The sequence below is a fragment of the Equus przewalskii genome, unplaced genomic scaffold (genome assembly GCF_037783145.1).
Source record: "Equus przewalskii isolate Varuska unplaced genomic scaffold, EquPr2 ChrUn-13, whole genome shotgun sequence".
In the NCBI taxonomy this organism is placed as follows: domain Eukaryota; kingdom Metazoa; phylum Chordata; class Mammalia; order Perissodactyla; family Equidae; genus Equus; species Equus przewalskii.
The window spans coordinates 5,644,536-5,660,830 of record NW_027228750.1 but is presented as its reverse complement, the minus strand read 5'-3'; the positions used below and the strand labels follow the sequence as shown (position 1 = coordinate 5,660,830).

General features: G+C 43.2%; 2 protein-coding genes and 1 long non-coding RNA gene across 15 annotated transcripts in view; 2 read left to right on the top strand and 1 right to left on the bottom strand.

The window, feature by feature from the left end:
• DCLRE1B (DNA cross-link repair 1B) overlaps nt 1–3,945 on the top strand; it is a 51,038-nt gene extending 47,093 nt beyond the window's left edge. The window contains exon 4 of one of the 2 annotated variants that reach the window (XM_008542135.2): nt 192–3,945. In XM_008542135.2, coding sequence (XP_008540357.1) covers nt 192–1,255 — 1,064 coding nt within the window. In that variant the 3' untranslated portion in view covers nt 1,256–3,945. The remainder of the gene's footprint in view (nt 1–191) is intronic. The other variant, XM_008542136.2, reaches the window with a different exon arrangement.
• Nucleotides 3,946–5,529: 1,584 nt separating this feature from the next.
• LOC139081622 (uncharacterized) lies at nt 5,530–16,282 on the bottom strand. Its single transcript, XR_011536768.1, has 3 exons — nt 16,153–16,282; nt 15,737–15,850; nt 5,530–5,679 (listed from the first exon to the last, which is right to left on the bottom strand). It is a non-coding gene; the product is annotated as an uncharacterized lncRNA (long non-coding RNA).
• The window catches only part of HIPK1 (homeodomain interacting protein kinase 1), a 49,250-nt gene continuing 48,937 nt past the window's right edge, over nt 15,983–16,295 (top strand). For all 12 annotated transcript variants that reach the window (XM_070607907.1, XM_070607902.1, XM_070607904.1 and 9 more), the window contains exon 1: nt 15,983–16,197. The gene's annotated coding sequence lies outside the window, so the exon portion shown is untranslated. The remainder of the gene's footprint in view (nt 16,198–16,295) is intronic.

Below are 16,295 nucleotides of genomic sequence, written 5' to 3'. Positions count from 1 at the left end.
ATGAGTGGATTCTGTGTTAACCCCCCTGTACTCCATTCTCCATACATCTCAGCTCAAATGCCACCTCCTCCCTGATTGCCCAATTAATTTCGTGTATTTTAGTTAAACATTTGGTTGATTTATTAGGATTCCCCAGTAGCTTCATTCTTTTCCTTCTCTTACTTTCCCCGATCCCTTTAACGTTGATTCAGGACTCTATAGCCTGGGAAAAGAGTCACTGCTGGAGCAGCTGGCCCTGGAGTTTCAGACCTGGGTGGTATTGAGTCCTCGGCGCCTGGAGTTGGTGCAGCTGCTGGGCCTGGCAGATGTGTTCACAGTGGAGGAGAAGGCTGGCCGCATTCATGCTGTGGACCACGTAGAGATCTGCCATTCTGCCATGCTGCACTGGAACCAGACCCACCCTACCATTGCCATCCTTCCCACAAGCCGGAAAATCTGCAGATCCCACCCCGATATCCACATCATCCCCTACTCTGACCATTCCTCCTACTCTGAGCTCCGAGCCTTTGTCTCAGCATTAAAGCCTTGCCAGGTGGTGCCCATTGTCAGTCGACAGCCCTATAAGGGCTACTTTCAAGATAGCCTGAGCCCCAGGCTCTCTGTGCCCCGGATTCCAGACTCTGTGCAGCAATACATGAGTTCTTCCTCTAGAAAACCAGGCTTTCTCTGGCTGTTATTAAAAAGGAGACTAAAGAGGCCGAGAACCCAGGGTGTCGTGTTTGAACCCCTTGAGGAAAATGCTGATCAATCTCAAGCTGACAGGGACTCAAAGAAGGCCAAGAATGAGAACCTTTCTGGGGACCTTGAGAAGCAACCCTCCCTCCAGCCTTTGCAGATCAAGCAGCAGCTATTCCCAGACCTCTGTAGCAAAGAATGGGATGGGGCAGCCTCTCTCTCTGAGTCCCAGAAGTTGGTGACTGTATTGACTGCCCCCTTGGGTTTTTCACTGCACTTAAGGTCTACAGATGAGGAATTTCTCTCTCGAGAAACTGAGGAGGAAATTGGTGTAGGGTCCCACGTGGTACCCGGGGGAGACAATGACGGCTCAGCACCCACAGGGAACCAGAGCGCTTCGATGGGCCAGGATTCTCCCCTGTCTCACAGCAGCCAGGCTGCCCCTCTTCTGGCTCCTGAGTTCAGGGGCCTGGCACTAAAATACCTTCTGACTCCAGTGAACTTTTTCTACGCAAGGTTCTCTTCCAGGGGCTTTGACCAGCAAGTAGAAAAATACCATAAACCCTATGCTGAAGTATAGACGGGAGCGTACAGAATGACAACTTTGTTTGATCCAACACTGCAGTTTGGAAGATAGTGGCTGCTGGCTGCTGGGGAGTTTGTTTTGGGCCTTACTTTTCTGTTTTCACAGGATCCTTACGGGCTTAACCTGGAAGTGACACTTCTCAACGTGTGTTCATCCTAGTGCCTATGGGATCCTTGGTTTTATAGTTAACTGTGTTTAGGAAACACTTTCATTATAACTCCTTCACAATATGCATGAGCACATTAAAGGTTCTGAGAAGTCCTGCAGTAACTTAATCTGTTTAACCCAGTATTTCTCTAACTTTTTGGAACATGGAATCCTCTTATGTAGCTGTAGAAAGAGATAGTCTGAATCAAAAAGGACCAAGTTATTCCCATTGTTATTTTGAGCGTCATGTGCCATTCTCCCTGTCCCCTTTCCTTCTTCCTAGATAAAAGTCCCCAGGTAGGTCTGTTTTTTAAGTTAGGAACTGTGGTGCTGGAGGATAAAGTGATGATCCAGGCAGCATGTTCCAATTCTGAATGTCACTGACTTGCTGTGACCCCATTCAAATGACTTCCTGTCTCTACCTCTGGGAGGGAACAGGAAGGGATGAAGAGCCTTGGAACAGTGGAGAAAAATTCCACGTCTGCCTGTATGAGAGTTTGCAGTTAGTATCACTGGGGACCTATCTGGAACAGAGCCAGCTGGGGCATTGGGCACCCCTCACCAGGGCAGTACCTGAAACCCAGCTGAACATTAGGCTTAGGATACGTCAGGCCTCCCAGCTGCCTAGAGGCCCTGACCGTTTGGCTGAAATAAAGTTACAAAAGATCAAATGTGCTGCCAGATATTCCTGATTGTTCACATAGCTGGGATATTTGCTGCTCCCCCCGCACCCCCCTCGGATTGAGTAGGGAGCCAGAGCACACAGCCTGTTTGTTTTAGTATCCAGGGCAGAGACCAAAGAGCCAGCTGGTGGAAGGGGTGGGGGTGTGCAGTTCTACCCTGTCCTTCTGCTCACAGCCTGACAAAATGCCAAACCAGTAAGCAGGACAGCAGATACCATAGGCTCAGAGAGGGGGCACAGGCATGTAGAACTGGGCACATGGATTAAAAACTGCTTCAGAATGGAGCCTTGAGTCTTTGCAATGAAGAAGCCTCTGTATCTTGTTCAGGAAAAAGAAGTTTTCTACTTTTGGAGGAAGATAGGAAGAATTTAGAAAGCAAAATAAGGCCGTGTTCTTGGGCGACCCATATACGGCTCTGTTTTGTCGGTGACCTTCCCGTGGGCCCACTAGGAGCCGCAGTAGGGGAGGCGTGTGGGGCAGCAGGAAACATGGCCATTGTCCTGGGCCTGAGTCCAGGGCACACTGGGCAGACAGAGCATGCTTAAATAGCAGAGCCCCAGTTCCTCATCTGGTAACCAGGGACTGATACCTCCCTCTCTGATTGTCGTGGAGGTTAGATGATTGGTAAAGTTGCTAACTGAGTGCCTACCACATGAGGGGTAATTCAAATATTGGTTCTCTTAGCCTCTAATTCTTTAAAAAAAAAATTATTCTGTATATAAAACAAGAAACTGGACATCATAAAAATATAAAGAAGAAAAAATCAATTATAATTCCTCCATGTAAATCAGTTGTTTTCTACCAGTCTTTTTCTGTGGATGTAAATATTAAATAGGTAAATTTTTTTCAAAATTGGGGTAATACTGTATATAATTTTATATTCTGCATTTTACTTTCTTAACAGTATCTTAAGCATTTCTTCGTATTATTCAAATATGATTTTAATAGTTGTATAATACCCTATCATAGTATATCTTAAGCCATTTCCATATTATTCAAAATTTTGTGTGCCCGTTTTCACGATTCTACATATTACAATGAACATCCTTATGCATATATCATGGCATTTTGTTTATTTCCTTAGAGTAAATTACTGGAAGTGGGATTACAGTTTTATGTTCTTGATGCAAATCATGCAAATTGCCCTTCAGAAAGGATTCCTTACCATCCTTTCTGAAGAAGAGGCTAGTATTCAAATACCTTGAAGATTCATTAAGTTCAGAGGACATCATTAGAATGGTACATGTAAACACATGGAAAACCACCTTGTGTGATAAGTTAATAAATATTTACTAAGCTGTGTGGGCAAGGCTTAGCCTGACTTCTAGCTGCCTCAGTTCTGTGCTACCCAAGGTGTCTGGGAGAGATAAGGTAGCCTTCAGTACCAGGGTCCCCAGATTGGTGTTATCTTCTAGGAACAAGGGAACTTGTCCTCTCTTGGCACATGCTGTATCACACGCATTCCTTGAAGTAGGATCTGTGTGAATTCAGATGGGGGAACAGAAGCAAAGGGCTTTGAGGCATTTAGTTGTTGGTGGCATGTTTGTGTTTTATTAACAGAAAAATTCCATACTATTCTAAAGTAAATGTCTGGCTTCTTATAATAGACATTAGCAGTTTCCTTATTTGTTTGATTTCTCAACACTCTCATATAAAAAGGCTGCATTGGGGGCTGGCCCGGTGGCGCAGCAGTTAAATTCACACGTTCCACTTTAGCGGCCCGGGGTTCGCTGGTTCAGATCCCGCATGCGGACATGGCACCACTTGGCAAGCCATGCTGTGGCAGCCATCCCAAATATAAAGTAGAGGAAGATGGGCACAGATGTTAGCTCAAGGCCAGTCTTCATATATAAAGTAGAGGAAGATGGGCACGGATGTTAGCTCAGGGCCAGTCTTCCTCAGCAAAAAGAGGAGGATTGGCGGCAGATGTTAGCTCAGGGCTAATCTTCCTCAAAAGAAAATAAAAAATAAAAAGGCTGCATTGCGTATATCTTTAAGTAGTTAATTTATTTTTAGAATCTAAGGATGACCCCATAGATCTAAGATCTTGCAATTAGGCTTGAAGATCCTGGGAGAAAGGAAGTTCCCTAGAGATCAATTAGTTATTTGTTTCATGATCTGTGGGAAAACTTGTACTTTTTCACAATGAGACTACAGTGACTTAAGTCCCTTTAGAGAAGAAAATCTGCCTGGCTGGCTTTGGGGGACCATCCCTCACTCCTGACCCAGACTGCCCTTTGTGGTAGGAAACAGGAGATAAGTGAGTTTGCTTGTTCAAGAAAAGGGATTTGGACCTGGGTTCTCTATCTCAAGTCCACTCCCAGGGAGACAGTTCTCTGCCTTCTTGGAATGATTCTCAAGCAGGAGAAATTCCATCTGGAGGTCCAGGTGCACATATTTTTGGTGCTACCGTTAGTGAGCAGCTGTCAGTCTGCCAGCCTGCTTCCCACCCCTCAACCTTCCTGCCACCACAACAAGCTGTTTTGTCTTGTGTTCCCGGCGCTTCCCCATTTCTCTTCCTCATGACGTCCCACCTACATTGGCACAGAACAATTCTGCTTGCTCTTGTAATTATCTGAATCTGTGACTGCCTGTGGGGGGATTCTCAGAATGGTTATGCTTGCCTTTATTTTGACCACAATGCTTTTATTTAACTATACTCTTCCACCTCGACTCTCTCATTCCTGGGGAACTTTCTCTTCTTCGAACACATCCTTGACCCACTGGATCACAGAAAGCTCCCAGAATCTTGGGTTTTGTTCTTTTCCTGGACAGATAGTTTACTGATTCATCTTTCAATCACACAAAACTTCTAGCTAGCCTTGGGTTAGCCTTTCCCTTACCATATTCACATATTGAAAACACTATTGTATTACAGCTATTTTACCAATCTTGAATCCTCTCATCAATTTATAGTAAGTTTAGGGAGTGGAGGATGAAGAGTTTATCCCCAGTGCTACAATCCTATTCTTAATGTGCTCACTGAAAGGTCCCTTTGAGGAACCAAGAAAATTGGGTCAAGCTCAATCACTCTACTAATCAGACTATGTCTAAACAAAGCCTCAGGGTGGGATCAGACTCCTGGTGTGTAGGCAGTCAGGGATATAAAGTTTGGAGAAAACCTGCTAAAAGGTTCTGAGCACCCAATTCCTAAATTGGTAGCGGGGGTGCCCTGCCAACCAACAATTCTCCAAGACCAGCTGGGTGTCCTGTAATTCAACTCAGTTCTGACACCTTCTATCTGGAGATAGCATCAGATCCCGCAGGCTAAGGGCTCAGTCCTACAAGACTGCCCTCCCTCCCCCACTTCAGACGCCAATCGCAAGTCCAGGTTGTCACCTGTGCTTCTGACTGACCAACTATAGATTGGAGGATCCATCAGCCCCCTCCTTGTGTTTGATTAATTTGCTAGAGCAGCTCACAGAACTCAGAGAAACATTTTACTTAGTAGATCACTAGTTTATTATAAAAGGATATACCTCAGATGGAAGAGACGCATAAGGCAAGGTATGAGGAAAGAGCAAGGGGCTTCCATGCTCTCCCACATCTCCACGGCTTCATTTCCTCCTTCAGAACCCTGTCTTCACTCTAGATGACTCAAACAGGGAATAAAGCAGAGTTCTTAGCCCTCAAGCGGCAAACAACTATTGAAAGCTTAGCTTGGCAGACACTTTATTATCTCTAAATCTTACAACTGTCCCATGAGAAAACTAGTGTCCATAAATTCATTCATTCATTTGTTCATTCAACAAATAGTTATTGAATGCCTACTATGTGCTAGGCATGTGTTCTAGACATTGGGGATATAAAATAGTGAATAAGACAGAAAATGTCCTGCACACATGGAGCTTACATTTCAAAGGAGAGAGACAGGCAGTTTACATAAATAAATATCAGATCATGGTAAGTGCTAAGAAGAAAATAAAACTGGCTAATGGGGGTAGGGAGGAGTTCAGATACAGGTCAAAGAAGGTGTCTCTGTGGGACTGACACTTAAATTGAGACCTGAGTGATGAAAAGGATCTGGCCAGGTAAAGACCTGGGGATAGCATCAGTGCAAAGACTGTGTGATAGGAATGGGCTTTGTGCCCAAGGAATGTCAAGAAACACATGTGTCAGAGGGGGAAAGGAAGAGGAGAGGAGCTCAGAGAGGGAAGCAGAAGTTGGATCAGAAGTGACTTAGAGGGCTGGCCTGGTGGCGCAGCGGTTAAGTGCACACGTCCTGCTTGGGCGGCCCGGGGTTTGCTGGTTCGGATCCCGGGTGCGGACATGGCACCACTTGGCAAGCCATGCTGTGGCAAGCGTCCCACCTATAAAGTAGAGAGAGACAGGCACGGATGTTAGCTGAGGGCCAGTCTTCCTCAGCAAAAAGAGGAGGATTGGGCAGCAGATGTTAGCTCAGGGCTGATCTTCCTCAAAAAAAAAAAAAAAGTGACTTAGAGGTTAAAGTAAGAAGGTTGGGTTTTAGTCTAAGTGTAATGGGAAGCTATTAGAGAGCTTTAATGAGAGTGAAATGATCTGATATATATATATTTAAAAGCAACAGATGGAGAATGGGGCAGGAATGAAAGCAGGAACACCAGTTAGGAAGTTTTTGCCGCAATGAGAGATATTGGTGAGCTGAACTGGGATTTTTAGAAGACGGGCTTTACAGTGTGTTTAGATACAAATGTATTAGCATTACGTCTTTAGCATGAGCAGCTACAGGGAGAAAGACATACTTTTTCCTCCACTGAAGCTTTCACAAAGGAGAAGTGTATATATAACTCTCTCTCTCTCTCTCTCTCTCTCTCTCTCTATATGTATATATACCCAAAGATATGAGACAGATACACATATTTTGGGGGAATGAAGAAAGGAATAAGAAAAAATGAGCAAGTTTATTTACAATACAAGTAAATAACTGGAATATTTTATGAATTAACAGTATTTCCTATAATAGACATGTTTTATAACTACATACTGAAGAGAAAAAATGTTTTACTTGCTTTGAGTCAACACAAGCCTTGGGGTTAGAGGTTACATTTCCTGAGTGACTAGGACTCTTTAGTAAAAAATTTCATTTATTAAAGACTACTTACTTTTTAAATTATTATGAAGTTGTTTTTTTTTTTTAAAGATTGGCACCTGAGCTAACATCTGTTGCTAATCTTTTTTTTCTTCTTCTTCTCCCCAAAACCCCCCAGTACATAGTTCTGCATTCTAGTGGTAGGTCCTTCTGGTTGTGCTATGTGGGACACCACCTCAGCATGGCTTGATGAACGGTGCCACGTCTGTGCCCAGGATCCGAACTGGCGAAACCCTGGGCCACAGAAGTGGGGTGTGGGAACTTAACCACTTGGCCACAGGGCTGGCCTCTGAAGTTTTAACTATAAAATTTTATAGAGAATAACATTAGTCTTGATCTTTGAATATCTGCATCTATGAGGAGAGATCCATAAGATACAATGGAGAACAGAGCATAGTCAAATTCAGTCTGAATTGAGTCTTTTTGTTTAATTCACCAAGTTGTAATACAGTAGTCCCCCTTTATTCTCATGGGCATATGTTCCAAGATGCCGAGTGGATGCCTGAAACCATGGATAGTACTGAACCTCTATATACTATGTTTTTTCCTATATGTACATACCTCTGATAAAGTTTAACTTATAAATTAGGTACAGCAAGAGATTAACAATGATTAATAATGAAATAGAACAATTATAGCAATATACTGTAATAAAAGTTACTGTAGATCTTAGCAAACTCAGCATACAATTTTTTTCTTTCAGACAGAAGCCTATTTCACATCAGAGAATCTGCCGTCTAGGGTTTTGATAGGGCATCTCCTTCTACCCCACCCCAGCGGAGAGAACCACTTGCTAACCACTTGTGACAGCTTACAGACTTTATAAAAGTGAATTTCCAAAAGTACTAATAAAAAACTTAAGTTGAATTCACAGCCAAAGATGAAGATTGTTATTTTGAGATTTCTTAAACTCTGTTCTATAGTTAACTGAATTCTGATGCTTTGAGCACTGTGAATAAAGACTCAGTAATTTACTCAGCAAAATAGTTATTAGTACCAACCACATGTCAGGAATTGTGTTAGGCAAGGGACACTTCATTAGGGCTTTTTGATTTCCGAGTTTGTAGGAAGTCCAAAATGACTTAGCACAAATACTCCATTATTAAATTTTGAGTTCCTGTTCTGATGCATTGCCCTCTCCCTTGTGGGTCTCTCTGTGCCTTCCCAGAGCATTTGTTTTGCCTTTGGATTTTGCTTAGAAGAGATGATAGGGAAAGATATATGAAATGCAGGTGCTGATAGCTTGTGTAAGAGTGGTCAAAGAAAAGGTAAGAAGCTAGAGAATGGCAGAGGCAGGATAATGAGAAATGATGATGATGATCCAGGGAAAGAGAGAGAAAAGCACTATTCATTGGTTTTGCTGAATAATGGGTTAGTATATGAAGAAAACGAGAGAGAGTAAGATGGTTATGTGTGGATGAGAGGGGAAACAGAAATGATTAAGTGGGGAGGACGAGGGTCTGAGGAGGAGTAAACACGGGTTGTATGAGTATTCAAGGTATTTGCTCTTCCCCCAGAATAGTCTCTGGGTTGACCCTTGAAAATTAGGAAAATTACAGGGTAAAGTCTCTTGCCCATTATCTCTAAATCCTGCAAACCTCCCATCCTCTCCTTTTTTTTAATCAAGTTGAAATTCACATAACGTACAATTAACCATTTTTAAAGTATACAATTCCGTGGCATTTAGTGCATTCACAACGTTGTGCAACCACCACCCCTCTCCAGTTTCACCTTCTTTTTCTTCTAATTACTTGTATTTGACTCTTCCTCTCTAATCCCACAGGCATGGCCTTCATCCAGACTCCTATTCCACCAAAGCCATCGTTTCTGCTGGGACCCAGTCCCTAAAATGTCCTATTCTGATGCAAAAAGGAAAAAGACTAGCAAAACTTAAACTTGAGAGCAGGCAAGTCAGATTCCTACCTGCAGTCAAACACCCAGCAACCAACCCAGCTTTGGCGGGGAGATGCTGGGGGAGGAGGGAAGTATGGAGGCAGTGAGGAGACAAAGCCCTCTCACAATATAGAGGACCTTCCTGCTGAAGTGGAGAGTACTCACTCACCTGATTACCCTGGACGGGTTCCTATGCAGGTGGGGGCTTCACTTCTCAGCTTTGTATACCACACTCATCTCTGCCCTGATTTTAGTTTCTAACCCCACAGCTCTCTGGCAGCCTAGCACAGACCAATAACCTCTTCTTCTCAAGAGAGTACCTGTCATACTTAAGAGCTCATGTCCCTTGTGTATGATAATACAATGGCATATTTATTCTCTGTTCACATTTTGCATGAAAAATATACTTAAGATAGTTACTAAAAACAAATCACATCTCACTGATGGCCCAGCAGAAGTCGTGTTATCTTCTTTAAGTCCCTGCTCAGTCAATGGTGATACTTCTGGAAGCTTCCACAGTGACCTTTAGACACAGTTAACCGTTACATCCCTCAGCTTTTATAATACCACTTTGAGGACCAATCTTGTGATAATTGTTCCTAATTTGTCTTCTTAACTAGATTGTGAGGCCCTTGAGGGCAAGGAATGTGCTTTATTCATTTTTTATTCTGTCCGACTCAGTGCCTGGGACTTATTATACAGTCAGTAAATCTTGGAAGATACAAAATTTTTAAAAGTCCGAGTCTAACCCACTTCATGCATGCTGGATTTGCCCTTCATGAAACCAGGTAAGGGACCAGAACAACTTTTCCTGGCTTATTCCTGTAAGAAGTGATAGAGCAGTCAAAATGATTCAGTTCATGATTTCCCAGATGTGGGTGAAGTGGACTGCAGACCCAAGAAGCCTCCTTGGATACTGAGAACTGAATATGGAAATGACCAGAATAGATTCTATCACCAAGTTGGACCAAACCATCCTTCCCAGTTTGTCAGTCCTCATACCATGAAATATCCTATATAGGAACCATATTGCTTCTGCCCCCTTTATGTTGTTAGTGCCAGCGAGTTGATTACAACTCCTAGCAACCCTGTATATAGCAGAACAGAACCCTTCCTGGTCTTTTTGTGCCATCCTCTCACCTTCTGGCGCTATATTAGTCAATGCTCCGCTGTTATTCATAGGGTTTTCATGGCCAGTTTCTTCAGAAGTGGGTGGCATGTCCTTCTTCATAGTCTGTCTTAGTCTGGAAGCTCTGCTGAAACCTGTCTACCATGGGTGACCCTGCTGGTATCATGGGTGACCCTGCTGGTATTTGAAATACCAACGGCATAGCTTTTAGCATCACAGCAACATGCAGCTGCCAAAGTATGACAAGTGACAGAAGGGTGGTGTGGTTCCCTGACTAGGAAATGAACCCAGGCTGTGGCAATGAGAGACCAAATCTTACCCACTAGACCACCAGGGCTGGCTTCTGCCCCCACTATGCTACTAAAACAAGATCAGCAGTGACTTCTAATTGCCAAATCCACTGGCCACTCTTCAATTCTTATTCTCCTTTACTTCTCAGAACATTTGGACACCAGAGATTAGCTCTTTCTTCTAGAAAATCTCTCCTAGTTCTCTCCTGTATCAGTTAAGATTGATTTTGGCTGCAAATAATAGAAACTTGTCTAACAGTATTCTTAAAATATAAGAACGCATTTACTTAAAAAGAAGTCCAGAAGTAGGTAGTACCAGGTTTAATCAGAAGCTCAACTATGTCATCAAAGACCCACTCTTTCTATCCATCTCCTCTGTTGTCATCAGCATGTTGACTGTTTATCTTCATCTCTATTTGCTGTTGCATTTATGGTCACAAGATGGCCATGGTAGTTCCAGGCCTCTTGTCTTCATTACTTTGTCTCAGCAAAAAGAGGCAGGAGCAAAAGAATTTCTTCTCTTAAGGTGCTATCTTTTTTACACACAAGAAAAATTTTTGTAGGAGCCTCCCAGCAGACTTCCTTTCATATTTCATTGACCAGAACTGAATCCTATACCCACTCCTAGACCAATCACTGGGAAAGAGAAATGGAATTACCAGGATTGGTTTACATCAAATGTGATTTATCTCCTGATTTGGGGGAAGGAACTTACCTTCCTTGAAATCAAAGGATCTTCATTCTATCTGAACAAAACTGTGTTCTATTAATAGGGAGGAAGTAAAATAGGGAATGGCTATTGGATAAGTATGGCAGAGACTGGCTTAATTTCTACTAAATCATATCTCCTTTCCTCTTGGGCACACAGCTGGATTACATCATCTCCTAACCTCTCTGCAATTAGCAGCATCCATGTTCTTGAGTTCCTACCGATGAATGTGTGCAGAATAGATGTATGTGTTTGCTACCTCCAGGCCTGGCCTATAAAAACTTCCCACACAAGTCATCTATGTTTCCTCCTTCCTTTTTTTCTGGCCGGATGCTAAGCATGCAGTGGAGAAATCCAAGGTTCCAAGGAATAGTGAAGTTGCAAGAATCTAGATGGAAGGTGCCTGAACCCCTGAATGACTTCATGGAGCAGAGCAACCCTCTTCTCTCTGGTACTTTGCTCTAGCACCTACAATAGACTGACAATGTGGGCAACCAATAAAACTTAATTGTGTTAAGCCACTGAGATGTGGGGGTTGTTTGCTACAGCAGTTAGTTAACCCTAACTATTCAGTGAATAGGCAATGAACAATGTCTGCCACATACCCCTTCCCAAGCTTTCTTTGCTAAAGATACCCTAAGGAGTCCTGGAAAGAAAAATCCTGGGGAAACCTCAGCCTTGCTACCCTAGGAGAAGGGATGAGTAGGGAAACTGTCCATTCAGGGTTGACATTCATACCCAAGGCAAAAAACATCCTATAAGAAATCATTGTGGGCCTGGTGCCCAGATGTTGTTTTCTAATATAATTCCTCATGAAAGGAACCAGGACTTCTCAGAGAAATGGCTATTATAGGACTTGCGGAGGGAAAGTACAAGATGAATCTGGAACATCTCATTATGGGGACATGCTAAAAAAAAATCCAGGAACTTGAAAAGGCACCCACTGACTGAATCTGGGAAAATTTCAGCAACCAAATAATTAAGGAGAATAAGGAATTATAAACCAGTCTATATCATTAGTAACTAGACAACTAAATTAATTTTTTTTTGAGGAAGATTATCCCTGAACTAACACCTGCTGCCAATCCTGCTCTTTTTGCTGAGGAAGATTGGCCCTGAGCTAACATCTGTACCCATCTTCCTCTACTTTATTTGTGGGACGCCTACCACAGCATGGCTTGCCAAGCAGTGCCATGTCCACACCCGGGATCTGAGCCGGCAAACCCCGGGCTGCCGAAGCGGAACGTGCGCACTTAACCACTACACCACCGGGCCGGCCCTTAAATTAATTTATTCATTAACAAGAGTTAAGGGAGGATTGGTACAGGCAAGAATCATCAATAGATGGTAAATCTAGGGGAACATGTTTAATGAGGAGCAGTATATTTGCATGGTCTAAAGTGTCTCCTAACAGATTGCTTATTACAAGGAAAAAAAATTAAATATACTGTGGAGAAATCAGACACCTCAACAAGGTGAGTCAAAATTATTATCACCCAATGAGGGACAGAGACATCATCTGACTTTGGATGTGATATCCTGAGAAGGACACAATAACACTTATGTAGTATTCTGGCTAGAAACGGATAACCTGAATCTAATAATGAATAAACAAGAGACAAACATAAATGACAAACCTAAAATGAGGAACACTCTATTATTAAAAAAAACAAAAGGGCCTGTACAGTCACACCCCCTCTAACAGGGGTGCATTCTGAGAAATGCATCATTAGGTGATTTTGTCGTTGGGCAAACATCATAGAGTGTACTTATGCAAACCTAGATGGTATGGTCTACTACACACCTAGGCTATATGGTAATAATCTTATGGGAGCACCAGTGTATATACAGGCCGTCATTGACCAAGATGTCATTATGCAGTGTATGACTGTATTTTTTTAAATATCAAAGACTGTATTCTTAAAAATACCCAGAAAAGCTAAAAAAACTGTTTCAGATTAAAGGAAACTAAGGAGACGTGACAATTAAGTGCATATATGATCCTAAACTGGGTCTTGTACTGGAAGGGAAAAAAAAGGTAAGAAGGACATTGTTGGATTGACAAAATTTGGAAGATAGGTGGTAGATTAAAGTATTATATCAATGTTAAGTTTCGTAGAATTGATAATTGTATATTTTGTGTATGTAAAAGAATGTACTTATTCTTAACACACTGAAGTATTAAGGGATAAGGGGCATGATGTATGCAATATACTTTCAAATGGTCAGAAAAAAAAAGTGTGAGTATGCATGTGTTATCTATCTACGTATCTGAGATTGCAAACGTTAAAGCAAAAGGGGAAAAATGTTAATTAAGTGAATCTGACTGAAGGTTATATGGCTGCTCTTTTTCTTATTTTGCAACTTTTCTATACATTTGAAATTATTTCCAAATAAAAAGATTTTTGGAGACTAGATTAAAAAAATCATTGAGGATTCCCCCCGTGTTGGTTCAAAGGATTTTTCCATGTTCTGCCTCCTATCTTTTACTTCAGACCTTCAGTCTCATCTGGTTTTCCCAGTTTTACAGCTGTTGGCTTCTACCTGAATTTTCTTTTTCTTCCTGGCCCCTTGGGTTCACTACTTGTTTGGATAGTTTGCCTAGCTTTTTGATTCAGCTTCCCTCAAGACACAGCCTTTCGATCAACTTCTACTTGGCTTTAAGTACCGAAGCTCCTGAGTAAGTGACTTCTTGACTTCTAACACTGAATCTAGGCTCCAGGTCCTAGAGGGATGTCACACACTACATGAGACTTCAGTGCTTCCAACTGGCAACAGCTCCATCCCCCTCTCCAGCTGCCCTGACTTTGTCTGGGAGGAAATAGCTCACATCTCTGCCCCTTCTCTCCATGTTCCCTGCTGGATGAAACCCTCATCATAGTTTCCTAGGTAGGCTCTCTTTCTCTAGTCTTCACCCATTCCAGCCAGCCATTCACCTCACTGCCACCAGTTCTCTCTTTAAAGCACAGATTCCTTCATATTAGCTGTCTGATCAAACCTCTAATAGCATTTTATTGCCTTTCAAAATCTGACTCAACCTCCTTTACTAATTCCATATTCTGCCACTTCTCTGCTGAACTGTAAGCTGCTTCAGGGCATGGACCATGCCTTTTCTTCTTTGTATCTTTAATTTCTAATATAGTGCCTGGCACACAGAAGATACTCAAAAGATATCTGCTGAATGGACAAATGAACTCCAGCTACATTAAATTTTGAAACTTCTTTGGCCATATCATGCTCTCTGAAGGTGTTCCCTGACTCCATCATTCGTCTTATATATGTCTCTACCCATTTTTTTCCCCTACTCTGAGAGAAAAGCTCTCTGCGAGAAAAGACAATGTCTTACTCATCTTACATCTGACCCAGTGTCTAGGAGAATACCGAGCATAGAGCAGGCACACAAGGAGTTTGTTGGATGATGAATGAATGATATTACAGAGGGGAAACTACTAGATTTTAAGACGTTCTTATAGTGAGACAGACTGAGGAAATGACCTAAGAACAATGAAAATAGAGATCAACAAGTATAAATAAATAAGGTACAAATAAGTAAATTAAGTAGTCAGATAATGATGCAGAACTGAACAATTAGAATAAAGTGGGGGTCAATCAGGAAAGGCTCCCTAAACAATTTTGAGATGCGTTGGAAAAGAGTAGGAGCTTAGAGGCCTGTCATGGAGATGGACTGAACAAGGGATGATAAGCAATGTGTCTGAAGTCTGCTTTTTGAGCAGGATTTGTTCTACCCCACAACTCAAGTTCTGCCTTTTTCCTGGCTCCCCACACAGGCCTGGTCACCCATTCCATATGTCTTGATGTTTCCCAGGTCATCCCAGTGTATATCTACCCCAAACCTTTTCTAAGTTTCTGTGAAAATAAGCAAACAAAACTGCCCTGTGGGATTGAACACTTTGGCTAGCCCTGGTCCTCTAGGGAAATAACCTTCCCTGTGCCCAGTAAAACATAACTGCTCCCAGTGTTGTTAAGCCAGGAGAGAAACCCGAAGGTACTACAACCACTTTAGCACATCTTCACAAACCTTATCTGTTTTTTGTGTGAGGAGATGGGGACCCAAAGAGGTCAAGGATGTATAAAGAGTGAGATCTGAGAAATACAGCCTGATAGAATCTCGTCTTAGCCACACCTGCCCCCCTCCTGAAAGAGTACATGCAAATACCCATGGTTCTGGACAGTCACTTTCTAGGGCTCAGATCATTGCTGCCTCCAGCACTTGCAGGGTGGAAAAAATAAACAGATCATACTACTATCTCCCTAAAAATGTCCCCCACTTTAGGAATTAGAACATTTTACACAGCGGGAGGTATATTTGAAGTCCTACAAAATCTCTTGACCCTGGGAGATGGCAAGTGTCTTTCTATTAGGGTAACCTAGTTTTCACGCAGTGTCCATTTTTCCTTAATGTTGTGTGCCCAGTGCAGTCCGTTTCCTGAATACCCAGCCTTCCCATCTCCTGGTAGAGGCAAGAAAATTACGGCAGCATTCGCTCACTGCATGTTTTGAGGGGTTGTGTTCAGAGCACAGCTATGCTTTCTCACCTCTTAATGCAAACACAGGTTCCCAAGACGGCAATGGGCGAGCCCCTAAGGCGCTCTTGATGGACTTGGAGGCTTACAGATCCCGTACACGGATGTCACTCTGCTAGAACGTCTCTAGTTGGCAACGAAACATTAAAGCCTAAACGGGGGTAATTCCTCAACCAGTAGGGGGGCTTCCCGGGTAGGCACTGCCTCCCCGCGCGCTGCCCAATCTCTGGGGGTGTCACACTAGAGTGTGGTGATGTCACACTGGCTGGGATGACATTTTACAGCTGGATCCCCCTACCGCCACCAAGCACCTTTAAATCACCGCGGAGTCCGCCGTGCGGAGGGGGCGGGGAATCCTGCCACCGCACTAGTTCCAGGCTGGCTCCCCACGGAGGCCCACCCACTCCCACTCCCGCTCCCGCCAGTACTATGCGGTAGTCCTCATCGGCCCGCTCTTCGGCACTTCCGCCTCAGTAGGTGTCATGGCGCGGGGCGGGTGAAGAGTTCCCGCGAGGCGGGGCAGGCCGGATGGGGGCGGCCGCTCGGCGCTCAGCTCATCGGGTCTGGCGAC